At 38.8% G+C, this 19,246-nt stretch overlaps 1 protein-coding gene across 2 annotated transcripts in view; it reads right to left on the bottom strand.

The window, feature by feature from the left end:
- The window catches only part of LOC149794808 (uncharacterized), a 40,114-nt gene extending 20,974 nt beyond the window's left edge, over positions 1-19,140 (bottom strand). The window contains exons 1-3 of one of the 2 annotated variants that reach the window (XM_089964455.1): positions 19,040-19,140; positions 13,151-13,502; positions 8,124-8,256 (exon numbers count right to left, since the gene is read on the bottom strand). In XM_089964455.1, the coding sequence (XP_089820581.1) occupies positions 8,124-8,256; positions 13,151-13,502; positions 19,040-19,125 (571 nt within the window). In that variant the 5' untranslated portion in view covers positions 19,126-19,140. The remainder of the gene's footprint in view (positions 1-8,123; positions 8,257-13,150; positions 13,503-19,039) is intronic. The other variant, XM_089964456.1, reaches the window with a different exon arrangement.
- Between the last annotated feature and the right edge of the window lie 106 nt (positions 19,141-19,246).

The raw sequence follows: 19,246 nt of genomic DNA on the forward strand, positions 1-19,246 counted from the left end.
TCCCGAAAGGCATAACGATAAATTCATAAAGTCCAAAGGGTGTCACAAAAGCAGATTTCTCCTGTGCTTCTTTTGACTGAGGTACCTGCCAGTAACCTTTGGTCATATCGAGTTTGCTAATATATTTTGCATTTCCCAACTTCTCAAAAAGTTCGTCTATCCTTGGTGTAGGATAGGCATCAAAGAGTGTGACATTGTTCAATTTTCGGTAATCAACACAAAGTCGCAGACTTCCATCTTTCTTTTGAACAAGTACAATTGGTGAACTCCATGGGCTTGTAGATGGTTTTATCAATTCTTGCTGTAACATTTCGTCTACTATAGCTCTGACTTCAGCCCTTTTTGCATGGGGAATACGATAGGGTTTCTGCGTGATTGGAATGTCTGTTGTTGTTCGAATGTTGTGAGTGATCAAGTTGGTTTTGCCTGGTTTTGAAGTTAGCACGTCTTCAAACTCCGAGCATAATCTTCGCACCTGTTCTCGCTGTTCTTTCATCAGTCTACCATTCAGACTGATTTTGTCCAAATTCTCCATGTCGGCCAGTGGGAATTCAATCCGTCCTCCTCCCTCAAATTCATCCCACACAGTTGTTGATAACAGTACAGCTCTCTTGTACTGACGTAATAGGTTACTATGGTAGGTTACTTGTCCTCGCCTACCACCAATGTTAATCTTGTAATTAACGTCATTAACCTTACTAATGACACGATAAGGTCCCTTCCAGTGAGCTTTCATCTTCGATGCATCAGATGGCAACAAAACTAGGACCTCATCTCCCGGCCTAAATCCCCGTTTGGTAGCATTTTTGTCGTACCATGATTTAACTTTCTTGTGACACTCTGTCAGATTTTCTTTCACTAACTCACTTACATCAACCAATCTCTGGCGAATCGAAAGCACATGTTCTATAACTGACTTATGTGTCTCACCCTCACCGGTGAATAGATCCTTAAGAATCTCCATCGGCCCTCTTACTGGCCATCCATACAGCAGCTCAAACGGCAAAAACCCAGTTGCTTCATGTGGTACCTCCCTATAGCAAAACAGTGCATAAGGCAGCATCACATCCCAGTTTTCACCATTCGTGGAACACAGTTTCTTCAAGACAGCTTTGAGTGTGCCATTCAATCTTTCGACCTTTCCATTGGATTGTGGCCTGTAAGGAGAAGTTGTGATCCCCTTGATGTTCAACATGTTGTAGAGTTCTTTCAGAAGTGTGCTTGTGAAGTTGGTACCTTGGTCTGTAAGGATAACCCTAGGTATACCAACCCTACTAAATATGCCAATTAAGGCGTTGGCCACTGTTTTGGCATCAATGTCCTTCAAAGGAATTGCTTCCGGATACCTGGTAGCTTCGTCTACTATGGTTAGTATATATTTGTTCCCTGCCTTTGTGCGCTGTAGTGGGCCAATGATATCCATCGCAATCTTGACAAAAGGGTCAGACACGATTGTTGGACACACCATTGGAGCTTTCTCCTTCCCTGTTCTCCTTGCTGTCTTTTGACAGATGTCACAGGCCTGACAGTGCCTCTGAATATCCCCAAACATTCCTGGCCAATAAAATGCGGTTGTTATTCTTGCTTTCGTTTTCTCCCTTCCTAGATGACCAGCAAGCGGTCTATCATGTGCCAACTCTATCACTGCTTGACGTAACTGCTTTGGCAAAACTAATTGGATCCCATATTTTTCTCCATCCGACGACTTCCACTTCTGTTTTAAAATTCCATGCTCCCAGAAAAATGTATTGTCCATGCCTTCTACTTCACTTGCAGATGACAGGGCCTTTTCTCTCACTCCAGCCAACGAGCTGTCATTCTTTTGATACTGAGAAATTAATTCCACATTAACATTGTGCAGCTGATCAAGCGACAAGTTCTTGTCATCAGTCTCATCTTCACAATGGATGTCATCCTCATCCTCATCAAGACCATGATCACTATTTTCGTCCGAAAATAGCCTATCTAAATGCACATCATCCAATTCATGGGATCGGACCCCACATTCTTTTATTTTCCTTTCACTTTCTTCAGCGTCCTCTTTCTGCGCTCTTGCCTGGTTCCTCGTTACTACCATAGTCCTTTTTTTCCTACGTAGAATGTCCATACCCAGCAGCGCTTGTGCTGCCAAGTCAGATACCAGTCCAACCTGGACATGACCCTTGTAGTATGGCGTGTCTAATTCTACTATGGCTAATTTCGCCTCAAAAGGCTGTCCAATGGCAGTGTAGAGTGTCAGGTTCTGTCCTTCAAGGATACATGACTTATCGACAAGGTCGTCACGTATCAAGGTCATTTCTGCGCCTGTATCTTTAACAAATAATACTTCCTTGTTGTTCACTGTTCCCAGTACATTTATTAACCATTCACCAATGGTATTCTGGACAAAGTAGGTTGCTTGATTTTGTTGTTTTCTGCTGGGACAGTCACGCAAAACATGACCCTTCTGGTGACATTTATAGCACTTTTTGTCTCCATAGGATTTTTCTATCAAACCAGTTTTCTTGGACTGAGGTGAACTTGATGCTTGGTTATTTGCTTGTTGTCGGCTGTGGTTATGGTCGAACTTGCTGTCACTGATGGGCAAAACATAATCCTCAGCAGCATCGACAACAGAGCCATTGCCTTTATTGCACCTTATCCACTGGGCCTGCACTGGTGGGAGAGCCTTCAAGAAGTATTCATCTGCTAAACATCTATGTGGATCACGACTATCAATGAACCGTGTTAAATACTGCTCTATACGTGCCATCAGACCTCTGTATGTTTCATTAGCATCCCTTCTTATGCTAACTAACTGGCTGAAATATTCATGAGGTCTTTTCCCAAACCTATTTATCAGGGCCTTTCTTAGCTCAACATAGCTTTTACTTGTTTGTTGTGCTACCTCTCTTGCCTCCCCTGTTAGCAGCGTTCTCAGTTGCAGGGTTTTCATTTCTTCGCCCCATTTGGCGTGATCAGCCACGGCATAAAATTCTGAGAGAAATGTAAGAATGTCTTCATTCGCTTGATGATTGTAAGTTTGAAGCTTGACTTTGAATGGGAGGCTGTCATTCTTTTTATCTATGTCCTTCTGATGTTTCACCCTTTCTATCTCTAACTCCAGCTCTTTAAGTTTAAGACTGTGCTCCATTCGCAACTTCTCCCTTTCAAAGTCTAATTTTTGTCTCTCCATTGCACATTCCCTCTCTAACTGTAACCGGTCACGTTCAGTTTGCTTGTTGGTGTCCTTGGATGTTTTTAGTTTGCTCTGTGTTTTCTTTAGTTTTCTTACAGGCTGCTCTTCCTCTATTTCCATGTCATATGGTTCTTCACCACTGAAGTCTCCCTCAATATCTGTGAATTGCATCAAATTTGTTTGCTGTCTTCGTCTAGTTCTATCCCTTGCAATGCTGTGCTCTTCAACAATCGTTCCTACTGCCTCATCTATAACGCTACCTTGGGTCGTCATTTCAATCCTTATTTTGTTTATCCTTGGCTTAACAGGAATCACACCCACACAAAGTTACAGAGTATATCCAATAGCAATTTGCAGCTACACTACTCAGACAAAACTTTGGTACTTGTGCTGTTTCAATGTTACTGTCAAATTTCCAACAACTTTGCTATCCCACCGCTGCCACCAAAATTGTTACGGGGTACAAAAGTTGCAAACAATAACATCCAACACAAAGTATATTCCCAGCCAATTTTTAATGTTCACCCAAGCAAGGGCTCAAGACGACTGCTCTTTACAGAGAACAATTCTTTAGTTTTACACCAGGGCAATAGTTTATCAAAACAACAGTGATGACAACTGCAGACTCCAACTCCAATGGGTCAGAATCTTTATCAGTATCAGATGTGAACTAGGTAGAATTTGTTTCTAACATTACCATATCTGACCGCTTAAAATCCATTAAACTAAAACTATCATGTACACCACTGTCTCTTGGCTTAATGATAATCAATATTTATACAAATAAATTTGAGGGAAATGTTAAGCATTAATATGACGGCAACAATAATACACAAATTAAATTGCAAAAGTCCTAGTAATAAATGTTATAATAATTTCAAATTCGAATCGTGATGTAAAATCCAAGATGGATGACGATGATGTATGCTGTAGTGAATACTGTGCTTATCTACAGTTCCTTGTAGAAACACAAATAGTGGCACTCCGGTGTTGGCAATCCAAATTAAATTTGTAAGCAATGTCTTTCCCTGTGTAAGCACTCTTCAAATTATTTCCAGACAAATAACAGAATTAATCCTTTTGAATCCAAGTAATTTGAAATAACTCCAAACAAGTAATTTAAAATAACTCTAAACAGCACAACATAACACTTTAACTGCCCAACTTCTACTAAAAATTAATTCTCTAAAACACTGAGTTATATGGGCTTTCTAAAACAGCAACAAGGGTCATGTGATCATGTTTATATCACATTCATAGAATATGGCCTTGATTAGACCAATGATTTTATTCTCAGAATAAATAAAAAAAGGGTTTACTTCTTAGCCAACATAGTTCCGTCATGACCTTGACAACAACCAATCATTTTAAAATAAAATAGAACTTTGTTTACTAATTCTGAACCCAGGTCAGAATTTAGATCAACACCAGTCCTGTTGTTTATAAACTAACAGTCAAGGTCAAACTATTTCCTGAAAAAAGTATCATCTACAGTGAATAAATTTACATTATAACAGCATATAATAGAATAAAAATTTTAAAACTGACAAATTAAATTAAATTAAATCAGATATATGTAACGAGTGAAAATCCAAATTCTCAGAGGAGCTCCTATGGCAAGATTGATGAGGTCATTGATCCACAACTTCTCCCATTCAAGTGGTGCAATGAGAATAAGGTAACACTCTGATTTTCTTGCTTTCTGTATCTATTTCAGAATCAGAGGTGTTGGAGGGTAGGCGTATGCATCCAGCCCATTTCCAATCTATCGACAGAGCATCGACTGCCCAGCTATAAGTCTGGAATTGGAGATATGAAGGTTGGGAATTGATATTCCACCTTGATGCAATCAGGTCACCAAAGATTGGCCATAAGGTACATATATGAATGAAAATCAAGGAATGAAGAGTTGTTGTTGTTGTTGTAGGGTTTAACACCATTTTTCAGCAAATGATAGACTATACATGGCGGCCAGTATTAATGGTGGAGGAAGAACCCAGGAAAACCCTGAAAAGAACCACCAACCCATGAGAAGCTACTGGCAAGCTTTCTCACATACCCACGCTGGCTGAATCCGAGACTTGAACCCACGCAGACAGAGGTGAGATGGTAGTGATCCATAACGAACAACGCTTTAGACCACTCGACCACTCGGGGCCCCCAGGAATGAAGAGACTATTTCTTTTGTATTAATTTATAGTTCTGGGACAAAGATTTGGCTCATATGTTAGGAGTCCTGGGATATGGCTAACTTTTATGTGGATTTTTTGCTGATGACACCACTTTATAAAGTCCCACACCAGGATGTGAAGGTCTTGGAACTTGGTTCCTCCTTGTTGAGATAAATCACCACTGTCAAGATATCAGACAGAATGAGAACTCACTTGCCATGCAAATATTCCTGCCACCAGTGAAAAGCTTCCAAATGGCCATTATCTCCAGAATTTATTGATATGAATATATCATTCCTGGGAACAGCATGCACCACTCACTTTCTGAAAAGATGGTAGTAGGTGGGCTCCCAGCCTTCTGTACTTGCATTGGTACAGATTGTAATCTTGGGCAGTTGTACTTGTAGATGTATACCCACCGTGAGCCAAGTTAGATTGTCCCAACTGGTGCCTCATGAATAGGGACATGAAGGTATGTGCTGTTTAAGTCAACACTGATGGTGAAGTCTCCCTCATGGATGGAATTCAGAATGTGCTGTGGTGTTTCCATTTTGAACCAAGGGGTCATGAATGAATTGACTGAAGGTGCTTAGGTCGATGACAGGACACTGAGTGTCATTTGCCTTTGGGACCAAGAACAGTTTGGAATGAATGATATGACCCTCTCAGTGCTGCTTTGGTATGCAAGAACTGTGGCTTTTGCTGTGTGGAGTTTCGATAGGATGGTTTCAGAAGTTCATGTCCTATGAGTGGCCCTTGTGTCTTTTTGTTGATTTCCAGTACCATCCCTGTATTGACACTGTGGTTGTGGAGGGAAATTGGTCTCCAGGGTAGCTTGTTTGCAGACTTCTGGCCATTAAACAGAGGGTTAGAGAATAAAAGTTGTGCTCTTAGCTTGGCCTCATGGTGGTCTTTCAGGAAAGTGCAGGCAGAGAGCACTGAGTAATGTTCTGCCAGTTGTAAACTTGTAGCTGCGGTTATGGTATTGGCCAAAGTGAGTTGAGTGGCTCTATTCTTGAGACTGACTCCCATGCATGCCCTGAGGTATCTGGAGTGGGAGAAGATAAGCTATGTTTTGCTGTTGGAAGATAGCCATACAGATCAAAGTCCAACAATGAAGTCATGGCAACGATATTGCGCACTAACTGCAGAATGTCATCAAAGACCATTTGGCAATGTGTACGGTATGGCTTTGTCATCCCCAAAGTGGCGATATCGCTGTCAATTGCTGGGTTTTCAACTCAAAGTCAGGTGTGTGTTGCAAAGGTAGAACTGCCAAAGAATTGATGATGAAGGTGGGACAGAATGTATGTAACTCTCCCCCAGACTGTGAAAGTAATTTCAGTCAGACTCTTCCATTCTTCATAAGATCAACAGATACTGGAGCTCTGGTCCAGGATGTTGATGGAGTGGGAGGAAGAGGACAAAACTATGGGGGTCAAAGGTGGAAAACGTTCTCCATGCAGGCTAAATCTTCCCGTGCCATTAGTGTGTGTGTGTGATTTGGATTTTTAATGTAGCTTTAACAATTTCTTAGTCATATCACTATGATGTCTGCAGTTAGGCAGTTTACAGTGATGTCTATCATACATAGAGCATCATGTCCCACCCAGCCACATTATCCTGACACCAGGCCAATTGGTCCTAACCTCTTAATGCTGAGCACAAAGTAAGGTAGCTGCTAGACTACCATTTTTATAAGTCTTTGGTATGACTCAGCTGGGGTTCATATCCATGACCTCCTGCATCCAAGATGGATGCTCTAACCACTATGCTATCAGACAGCGTAGAATAGATGACCGCAGTGGAGAAAAAGCAACATCATCTTGGTTGCATGAGGTGAGGCTAAGGTCCCTTGTAATGCCTGACTGAGCTATCTGTCACTCCTTAAACTAACAGAATGCCCTGAATTAGAAACTGAGACAGTCACTGAGTAAAGAGTCTCTTCTCATGGTAGTGTGTAGAGGAATTGTGAAGTAACATCTATTGAGGTGTGAGAAACTATTCTTGGCATCTTGCTGAATGAGTGTCTCAAGGTGCTATGAGAGTTAGACTGGTCCCTGCATGTCTGCAAAAGTTGGGTTCAACATACTGGAAGCCGGGCTGTTAGTGATGGAGCCCATAATGTTGAGGTTTCATGATCCCTAGTATATGGCCTAAACCAGTCTCAATGGAAATAGTCAATCTGTGTTGGGAGTATATCAACAGGATCATCAGTTTGGGATGGGTTATGGGATGTTTGATCCATGTAACCTGTCCATATGTCTGTTGAGTATGAGGACACTTGGCTGTTTGTTAGTTCTGTCCCTGGCTGTCCTGCAATAGGAATCAAGTCGAACCCTGAGAAGGCATGGTGGAGGGAGTTGCCAAAACTGCCGAGTCTTGTGGTGGTGACTTACGTGCCAGAGCTGTTTCAGAGTGTGTCAATGTACAGAGCTTCATGGCTGTAGGGTAAGTTGATTTATCTTCCTTGTCATGCAGAAATTCTTACTCTGAGGAAAGGTCAGCGTGCAGACTGGTGACATCTTCGTACTGAGTCTGTTTTTCTGTGCTTTTCCCATAGTTTTAATCTGTAAGACAAATAAAGAAAAACACAAAAAATATAGTCCGGCACCTGTCTTTTAGAACACAATGTCCATGCAGATCTAAATCTTAAAAAGCTGACCCAGAAATTGATAACAGACAGTCTAATAATTAATACATGATGCATGTAATGCATTCTTGTTTCTCAATTTGTGGTAAAAACTGAGACCAGAAGTCTTTACCAATCTTACCTTCATATTTTGTCAACCACCAGTTTGCATGATAACATGTGTGTTTATGTGTGGCACTCTGCACCATTGTCTCAGTGTTGCAGTTGTTCTGATCACAGCAGTACAAGGTGCCATTCTTCCCTCTGTAGGTCAACTGAAATTGTGGAGAAAATAAAGTTATTCAAATCTGATAATGCATTTACAGGATTCACATTAGGGTCAATTCAGGGAAGAGAGTCACCCAATGCTTGCTGTTTTGCTCAAATGCCCATAGACAAGTATGATGATTTCCCTTTTTCTCATGCTGAAATCTCATACTTCACCCAATTATTGGTCATTACTGAAATTCCTATTCAAAATTCACCAAAAAAATTTGAAGAGAGAAAAATGTGTTCTTCACAATTTAATTATAACTCTGGAGGATTTCAGGCTGTATGGTACCGTATATACCTGCTTATGAGTCAACTGTAAACAACAAAGATCCTGATCTACCACAGAATAATGTGCCTTCAGATCAGGGTCAGTCTTGATTGTCCTACTGATTACTCATAACAAATCACACTGACATGGATCTGCTAGCGCATTATGCAATGACAGATCTGTGTTTGTGCAGTTTGCAGCTGGCCTGTTCTTGTAAACAAGTAGATACATTAGTATAAATAATTATTTTATTTTATTTGTCATCCTGTTAAAAGCTGGAAGAGAGTACATATAACTTAATATCAGTCATGGTTCTTAAAGGTATCATATTTTTAATGTTACAGTGTTTTGCAATAAATTACAAAACAATTTTGTTGTATCAAACCAAGCAAAACTGTAATGCTTACGTAAGTTTTATTTTGTTTTATAGTTTCTGAAAGATTCTGTAAAACACCAGTTCAGGTGATTATTGTTTAGGTGACACTATTTAAATAGTGTGTCTGTGTGTCTGTGTGCGTGTGTGTGTGTAAGCGCGTGTTTGATGTAATATGGATTTTAAATGTAGCTTTAACAAGTTTTCAGTGTGGCAGTATACAGTGATGTCTAGCACTGGGGCATCATGCCACAGACATGTAGTAAGATGTCCCACCAAGTCAAATTATTTTGACACCAGGGTGACCAGTCCTAACACTAACCTCTTAATGCTGAGCACCAAGTGAGACAGCTGTTAGTACCATTTTTAAAAATCTTTGGTATGACCCAGCCCAGGGTTCAAATCGACTCCTCCCATTTCCGAGCAGGATGCTATAACCACTTAGGCCACTGGAGCGGTCTTTAAAATAGTGACCTATCTACCATGTCTACACTAACTTCTTCATATCTGCCCTTTGTCTGAACATTCAAGCTCTTTGAGGAGCCTGCATAACATCACAAAACTATCTCGTAAATAATCAATGATATACTGTAGTATCACTGATTGTCATGGGTATCAATTTTAACATTTTTGTAAAACAAGACATTTTCATAGGTACCTAAATTTGTGATTTTGCCTGTCGAAGTTTGCATATTTGGAGGGTATTAAATTTCGTGGATTAACCTCTACAAATACACCAAATAATGAATGCAAAAGGATAAGTTGTTGTTGTTGTTGTTGTTGTAGGGTTTAACACCATTTTCAGCACAAGATAGGCTATATATGGCAGCCAGTATTAATGGTGGAGGAAGAACCCGGGAAAACCCCAGAAGGAACCACCAGCCCACGAGAAGCTACCGGCAAGCTTTCTCACATACCAACATAGGCCGAACCCGCGACTTGAACCCACGCAGACAGAGGTGAGATGGCAGTGATCCATAATGGTGAGCACTTTAGACCACTCGGAGCCTTGGAAAAGGATAAGTCTATACTGACAACAGAGGTCACTTCAATGGTTAAAACAATACTACCACCTGAGCAAATAAATGTCAATCACTTACACAAAACGTCAAAAGGGGGCAGATGCAATCAACAAGAATAAGCCAACTGGTTAGTACCTCTTCCTTAAAACAATGCTATTAAAGTTGCACCATAAATTAGTTTCTTACAAATATGGCGATAACACCACAGACTTACGAGTGGTAAAATTCAACTTAGACCCATGTTAGTTCAGATAATGTCAACATTCCACATGTAAACCAAACATTTGACAAGCTGCCCCTAGTATTAATATTAGTACTGCTACTTGATGGATGGGTAATAAAATGTTCCTATATGTACTAGTGGAGCAGCTGGGTGTGATTCACACCCAGTGCTTTTGAACATAATGTCAAAATTCTGAAAATATTGCATACAAATCAAGTAGTCTTCTTATTTAATAGGTGTATTGCCAAATTTCACAGTATAAACACGAGTAAAAAAAGCATTCATATTCTTCATTTTCTGTTGGATCATCTATCGTATTAGTTCATCTGTTTTCAGCCTTGTTTTTTGGTGTGCCATATAAGGACATTGCATCCTTCTTTGGAAATGATAACAGTTCTTAGTAAATATGACATGTATTGAATAGCAAGCCTTAGTTGGAAAGCAAATTACTGCAAGAATCTCATTTTATGTGACACAGTGTTCAAGGTAGAGTTAGTGTGAACATACCAACATACTGTACCTTTAATAACTTTATCATAAGCCAAGGTTCCTTTAAAAAAAAACATAGGTAGTAGAAATTTATGTCATCTTTTTCGCTTGCTTCAGTGTGTGTGTGTGTTTTTTTAAAACTTTTTAATGCAGCTTTAACAATTATTCAGTCATACAGCTACAATGTCTACAGTATGTCAGTTTATAGTGATGTCTAGCACTGGAGCATCATGCCACAGACATGTAGCATCATGTCCCACCCAGTCATATTATCCTGACACCAGGTCGACCAGTCCTGGCACTTAATGCTGAGTACCAAGTGATGCAGCTGATAGTATGCTTCATTGCAAGGTGTAGGACCACACTGTAGACTTGACATGGTCATGGCTATGACACAGGCCATGCTGCTCTTGCTCAATTCAATTAGCAAGCAGTTGTATTCAATTAGCAAGCAGTTGTATTCAATTAGCAAGCAGTTGTATTCAGACCCCATCAAAGTGTACTATCAATGCAGCTCACACAAAACTCTGAATGATCAGAGCTTGATATCCGTCGCTTTGAGAATGCTGGACATTTTTAATTCAACAAGTTGATATCAGTGGCTCTGAGAATGCTGGACATTTTTAATTCAACAAGTTGTTATCAGTGGCTTTGAGAATGCTGGACATTTTTAATTCAACAAGTTGTTATCTGTGGCTCTGAGAATGCTGGACATTTTTAATTCAACAAGTTGTTATCTGTGGCTTTGAGAATGGTGGACATTTTTAATTCAACAAGTTGTTATCAGTGGCTTTGAGAATGCTGGACATTTTTAATTCAACAAGTTATCTGTGGCTTTGAGAACGCTGGACATTTTTAATTCAACAAGTTATTATCTGTTGCTTTAGGAATACTGGACAGTTTTAATTCAACAAGTTGTTATCTGTGGCTTTGAGAATGCTGGACAGTTTTAATTCAACAAGTTGTTATCTGTGGCTTTAAGAATGCTGGACAGTTTTAATTCAACAAGTTGTTATCTGTGGCTTTGAGAATGCTGGACATTTTTAATTCAACAAGTTGATATCTGTGGCTTTAAGAATGCTGGACATTTTTAATTCAACAAGTTCAAGAATAACTAACTGGCAAACCTTTGTGGACCAGTAGACTTGATTTACATGATGTTTATTCAATTAGTTTCTTTAATAAATCAATGATGTGTCAGCTTCAGTACTCTGCTCTAATTGGTTCATATCCAGCGTGTTTCATTAGTAACTGTGCTTCAAGCAATTTTATAGTCATATTGTTTGCTGGTATTAAGCATGCACAGAAAAATGGGACATGCTTTTTCACGAAGATTTAAATTTTTTGACAACAGTTTAACTTGAATGAAAACTGGATGTGAATATTACATATTAAATATAATTTTCATACTTTTGTATCAGTTATTATTCTTTCTTTCATTTTCCGTAAGAACAGGGTTGGAACAGCTTAAGTGCTTCTTGTTTCTCTCTATCCTTAATTATGTCAAAAAATCTCAATTTGAGGCAATGAGTAGAAATTACAGCTACCAGTGACCATGTGGACATGTGTCTATAGAAACAATATAAAGTGCATTATAGTTCTCTTTTTTTAAACATGTTTAGAAACAAACCACATCTAAAAGCTAGTATTTTATTACAAGATTACAGCTTTGTTGATCTCTAGGAATGAATATTAGTAATAAATTGTTGGTGGGAGAGGCTTCTTTATAATATGCATCTATATTTGTGTTGGGTCATTACATTTGTGATTCGGGGCCACAGCAAAATCAATCAAAACTGGTACCCCATTAAAATTACTTTATCGACTTTGGCTAAAGTTACTATAAAGTGTTCTGTACATGCAGACTTTACAATAAGCAAGAGATCAGTAGGAAGCGTCAGTAAGAAGCATGCAGACTTTACAATAAGCAACATAGACCAGTAAGAAGCATGCAGACTTTACAATAAGCATCAGAGATCAGTAAGAAGCAGGCAGACTTTACAATAAATAATAGAGATCAGTAAGAAGCATGCAGACTTTACAATAAGCAACACAGATCAGTAAGAAGCATGCAGACTTTACAATAAACAACAGATCAGTAAGAATATACAATGACAAATGCTAATGCTCTTATCAAATCCTAAAAAGTGCAACAAACAATCTCACTGACAAATATTTGGATTTTAAGTAAAGTTGAAGCTCTCAATAGTGAGAGCCCCTGCATCCAGTACCTTTATTTGACAGGTTGTAAAATTTATCTAGTTTTCTATATCCTGAACATATTGTTTTTGGACAATGTGGTCCTGGACATCCATTTACAAATTTCTACAGACAGCTCTAGAGGTGTTCAATAATTTTGCTGGCAAAATGTGCAAATAGGAAGGCAAATATAAATTGCTGGTAAATTCTGCTATAGATAAGGCATCATTTATAGTAAATGTACTGGTGTTGAGTACAGTTTTCCATAATTACAGGCTGAAAAGAACCTAAAAGTGTGACAGACAAACACTTATTTCTGTACCTTGTGGCCATTCTGTACACTCTTGTTGTGGCAGAGGCTTTCAAAGTCACAGGATATTAAGCCATTCAAAGTCTGGACAGTGACATCTTCTCCTGATTCATTGGACTTTGACTCATCCAAATATTTAAAGACGAAGCAGTGCCTGATAGGTTCCTTGCTGACTGTAACAGACACTGTAACATTTGGCTTTGTCTGTGAATTGTTTGGGGAAATGTCTCTCAGAGTTCGAGACATAGAGCCTGGAACTGTTGATCTCCCCGTCACACACGACTCATTCATCCAACCTTCCCTCTCATCCAAAGTACCATTCCAACAGAATAACCCTGTGTGCTGCTGCAGCTGCCCATTTACACTGAAATGAACATTGAAATTACAAAACTATCAGTATCATTTATTTTTGCACAAGAAACTGCACTTTTTTTTATATATTTTCAATACAGCAATGAATATACTGGAGATCACAATGTCAATACTGACATGGAAACGACAATAAAATGACATGGAAATAACAGTAAATTGACATGGAAATAACAGTAAACTGACATGTACATCAAATTATCTGTAAAAATTGTATATGTATCTATATCAAAGGGAGCTTTTCTACATCGTGTATGTATTTGTGTGTGTGTGTATACATGTGTGCATGTGTGTGTGCACCGATGGTTGGATGGATGCATGCATGTATGTCGAGTCCTTCACAAATCCTCATAAATGCCTGATATGTCCAACAAACTACTTTGTGAATAACTATAAAATCCCAAATCAGACAATGAAAGTTTCTGATAAGAAACTTATAATCAGACTTTAATAATTGTTATAACTGAAAGTCAAACAATGGTATAGGCCTCATACTATACTTAAGATGTACACTGCAACGATAACCATACTTATACAAATGGCACAATATGGCTAGTACCAGGGATGTATTTCCCTGCCTCAACCAAGGTTGGGAATAGACCATTCATTTTAATGAATAAATATGAACTGCCAACAGAAAGCTTAGTCAACAACCCAAATATTGGTAAAGGTAACAATGGTAAATTAAAAGCAAATGATAACATCTTAAGGAAGATGAATATTTCTGAATAAAATAAAATGTGTTCCCATAAGGAAAAAGATACTGTGCAAAAATGTATAAATTCAATAAAAGCTACATAATATAAAACAGAAAGGTAAAAATAGCTGAATTTTAAAAGCATTTTAAAATGTTTTATATAAACAAGAGTCTTTTAATAAATCCAAGCTTTCTCTGGTGGCTCAATACTGGAAAAAAGAATGCCCATTTTAAAAAAAAAAACTTCAAGCAATAACAAGCTGCTTACCACTTCTGCCTGAGCATACAGTGTATATAACACTTAACTGCATTTCATTCTAAATGATTACAAGTTCAAAGAAAGAAGGATAATTTGTCAGGATCTGGTATAAGGTATGATATCTACTTTTGAGTACTGGAAGAACAGACTGTGCCAAACATTTAGAACTGTAATTATCCCCAAGCTTAAAATGGGAATACTGCTGATACACTCCAATTCTGATACATCTCTTAATCAGTCTGGATTTCTTCTGGCATGTGAACTTGCAGAATTCACACTAATTTTCCAAAAATTGTGCTAAAAGATCAACCAACTGCAAAGAAAGTCATTTTAGCAAGCCTTATACTATATTTCTGCATTAGATCCCTCCTGTAATTAGAACTCCGACCTTTTATTTTTAAATGATGGGCGAAATACACCTACCTCAATTTTTAGCTAACAGACCCTCAACTGCTCAGTGGAAATTTACATTTAGATTATAAATGAATGATCTATTTGTAGATAAAAGATTTTTTAAAAGTAAAAGCAGTAGTTATATCAATTTTAAAAGCTGTTGTCAAAGTCTTAAATGGGGAGGTAACTTCATTTGCAATTATGGTTTGCTTAGTATCAGTGTGTCTGGTTGTCTGGGATACAAAAGTTCCTTCCCATCATGTCACAGTTTCTCATGAAAGCAAAACCTCTCCTCAAAATATGTGTCTCTGAATTCAAGTAGAAATTCAAAAATTGAAAATATAGTTAACTTATTACACTCTCGTGACCTTCAGAATCATAATCCAGCAAACTTAAGATGGCACCAACACTTTCTGATTACAAGTATATGCCATGTTTCATGTTGCAAATATTTAGCCAATTAGTTTAATTCACAATACAAGTCCTTTTCAATTTTGAGACCAGTTACTAAGTTGTGCAATTATTTACAGATGACCAGTCTGGCTTACAGCCTATTTAAAGGGACCAGTCTAATACATGATCTGGACAAGCAATGTAACTGGATGCAAACAATGCAGGCATTCAGAGGTCTCTGTAACGCTTAATCACGCATATATGGACACAATTGTTTTATCTGGGATGCAGAAAATTACTTATACAGGAGTTCTCCGTATGCATGCATTTGCCAGATGGCAAATTCAAGGGCTTGCCAGTCCTGCTTCAACCACCTGCTGAGTGGGAAAAGGTGTTGATCAATGATCCTAATAATCGGTTACCCAGGTACCTGAACAAGAGGAAATTGTATTAAATGTGAACCTGAACTGCTTTGTTGTAGGTTCAGACATGCCAACTCCCAAGAGAGTTATAAGCATAATTATTACTAATGTAAGTGGCAAAAAAGCATAATCTGAGCATAACAAGAGCAATTACATGCCATAATTACAGAAAACTATGACAAACATACACATGTGCTTACAATTGTATGAAAATAATAGGTTGGTTTCTGACAGATTTTGATGTCAAGACAGTTACCTTTCAAGCACATTTTACAGTCTGTCAGTACATGAACACCAACAGACTCTATGGTGCAGAGGCTAATTTTATTGTTTCTAAAAACACGATTTTCAGGAATCTCAGTCCGAAAGTTTTTCAACAACAAAAATGACTCCCTATATTTCTTGACCACTGCTATATATACCTGTAATATATAGTATGTATGAACAGTAAATATTCCTGCTCAAAGCTCAGCTAATCATCAGGGCATACAGCTGACACAGACACAATTAAAAGGTATGGTGGTCAGAGTAATACAACACATTTCAGCAATTACTTAATTGGCTGACAATTGCTAGGGTGATGTGTCATGTCAAATTCAGCTAATTTACATAGGTCAAATACACAAAGCAGAACAACATAAATCATCTTTAGCAAAGTACATTAAAAAGATGTGCTGAAGAACATATGTTATTACGCATCAATGTAGTTCAGTTCAGTCAGTTTTGCCCATCACCCCTGCTGGGGTATGGGCCACCCACAAAAAATCGCAAAAGGCTTCTGTCCTGTGCCATCCCCTCGAGCTGACTCCAGGTGTGACCCAGCTTAGTGATGTTTGCCTAAAGGTCGCACCACCAGGTGTTACTTGGTCAGCCCCTTCTCTGCTTACCTTGGGGCTTCCACCTCAATGCCTGTCTGGTAATGCTGGTTGGCGGCTTACGTAGGGTGTGTCCTATCCAATCCCACCTTCTCTTCTTGATCTCGTCCTCTACTGGAAACTTGGAGGTTCTCTGCCACAAGTTGGTGTTGCTGATGGTGTCTGGCCAGTGGTCCTGGAGGAGTCTTCTTAGGCAGCTGTTGATGAAGGTCTGAACTCTCTTTACGGTCAACTTGGTGGTTCTCCAGGTCTCTGCTCCATACAGTAGGCTTGACTTCATGTTGGAGTTGAACAGTCTGATCTTGGTAGTCAAGGAAATTTCTTTGGAGCTCCAGATGTTCTTGAGCTGTATGAAAGCTGCTCTTGCCTTTCTGATCCTTGCCTTGACGTCTGCATCTGCGCCACCCTGCTGGTTAATAATGCTGCCCAGGGACATGAAGGACTCCACCTCTTCCAGGGGACTTCCCTGCAGTGTGACTGGGTTGTTACTGACACAATTGATCTTGAAGATCTTGGTCTTGTCTTTGTGGATGTTGAGGCCAACCTGTGCTGCTGTGGCTGCCAGTATGCTGGTCTTGTCCTGCAATTGCTGCTGACTATGAGACAAGAGCATTAGGTCATCGGCAAAACCCAGATCCTCAAGTTGATTCCACAATGTCCACTGGATCCCATTTCTCTGCCCACTGGTGGAGATCCAGGTCTTGGAAATGCTTAATCATGCGTATCTGGATGCATTTTGTTTTACCCGGGATGCAGAAAATCATTTATACAGAAGTCCTTAGTACACATGCATTTGCCGGAGGGCAAATTCGAGGGCTTGCCAGTCCTGCTCCAACCATCTGCTGAGTGGGAAAATATGTTGATCAAATAATCATTTTAGCTGCGCTGATATTTACAATGTGAAAATTCACTAGCTGAAAGACCCCCAGATGTATATGTTGTCACTGTATGAGTACATCTGAAGAACATGACCAGATGTGTCCTTGTCAGCAAGTTCAAAGACTTGACTAGCTGCAGAGTGGTGGAAAAATGTACTGATATTTACAATGATTGAATACAGAGGCAGAAAGACCTAGTGATGTACTTTTGTGTAAAAGTACATCAAATGAACAACTTTACCTTTCATTATTGTGTTGTTTCCATGTGTAGCCAAATAAGCTGTGCACATGACCTCAAAATCAAGACATGTTGAGAGTTTGACAAAATGTTGTTTGCAAATGTTGGAGTGACCCCTGCTGTGATCGTTATCATACAGTGCATGTCTTCTATCACTAGCCTAACACAGTATCAAAATAGTTAAATGGGGCAAAATACAAAGCAATTTTTGTATGACTGTCCATTTAGCCAGCAGAATAAGCTTGAAAATATTATGTTCTTCCCCTTCTCTCCAAAGAATGGACCATCGTAGACATAATATATATTCATTTTTCAGTACAGAAAAGCCTATCTTATGGTCAAACTGCATCACATACAGTTCTGACAATGCTAATACTATGGTCATGAATAACACAGTTCTGACAGGATTTTCTCTGAGAACCCAGCAGGGAAGTTTAGGTAACAGTTACCATCCATACCATCCAGTCTCTAGTGAGTGCTAAAGATGAAAACTAATGAAACTTGCATTCCTTGCAAATCACTCCATTCAACTGTTTACAACCACATCAAATTAAGAATATATTTTGCCATCCAATCTATTTTAAAGACAGAACTTGATAATTTTTTGTTTGTTGGTTGGTTTGTGATAATGCTGTTGTAGGGTTTAACCCAATTTTTCAGCTATACATGGTGGCCAGAATAACTGAAGAACCCTGGGAAGAACCACCGACCCTCAAGAAGCTATTGGCAGGCTTTCTCATGTACCCACGTTAGCCAAGCCGGAGACTCAAACTCACGCAAAGGTGAGATGGCAGCAATCTGGAACAGTAAGCACTTTAGACCACTTGGTCACTCTGGGCCCCTTGTGATAATGAAAGTGTTTGCACATGTGAATTTGTATGGTATTGATATCTGACAGTGCTAAGTCTACCAGCTATTTCTTTCTACGTGTATTAGTTTTATTCAGATTTGAAATTCAAATTATTTTCTATAGACATATGAAAAGATACCAAATTCTCAACTGGACCTCATACATTTTTGGTCACGTGCACTGACTCCTCGGGACCTCAAAACACGTATAATAGTCTAACTCATCACGACGCAAGTGCTTTCCTCATTATCGATACCCTGACAAGTATATTTGTTGTTGCATTATTATGCATGCCTTTAAAAGTAATATTTTAAGAGTATCGTTAAAGGTACATATAATAAGTTCAAAATGGGTCCGTAAGCAATGTATCTTGCCCTATGGCGACAATACTGCGTATTGGTACAGTACGCGGACAAAACTTGGCCTGTGCCAGTAGACTCTGGTCAATTCTCATATAACTGAAGAACATTTTGATAGGTTGTTAGAAATAATTGATAGAGTAAAATGGCCTAGATCATAAAACTTACACATTGTACCAGAGCAGATTGGAACAAAAAACAAAGATTAAATAAAACGTCATTGATACTTGATATTTGTGGTATCTCTCCTCCATTCCATAGATATAGTTTAGTCCCTTGCCTCATTAACAAAAACTAATAAGCCTGCAGTACCATTTTCTACCATATTTAATAACATATAATCAACTTTTTCTGCAATACCTTTTTTATATTTCC

The sequence above is a fragment of the Sinohyriopsis cumingii genome, chromosome 7, assembly GCF_028554795.1.
Source record: "Sinohyriopsis cumingii isolate HCF-2022 chromosome 7, ASM2855479v2, whole genome shotgun sequence".
Classification (NCBI taxonomy): domain Eukaryota; kingdom Metazoa; phylum Mollusca; class Bivalvia; order Unionida; family Unionidae; genus Sinohyriopsis; species Sinohyriopsis cumingii.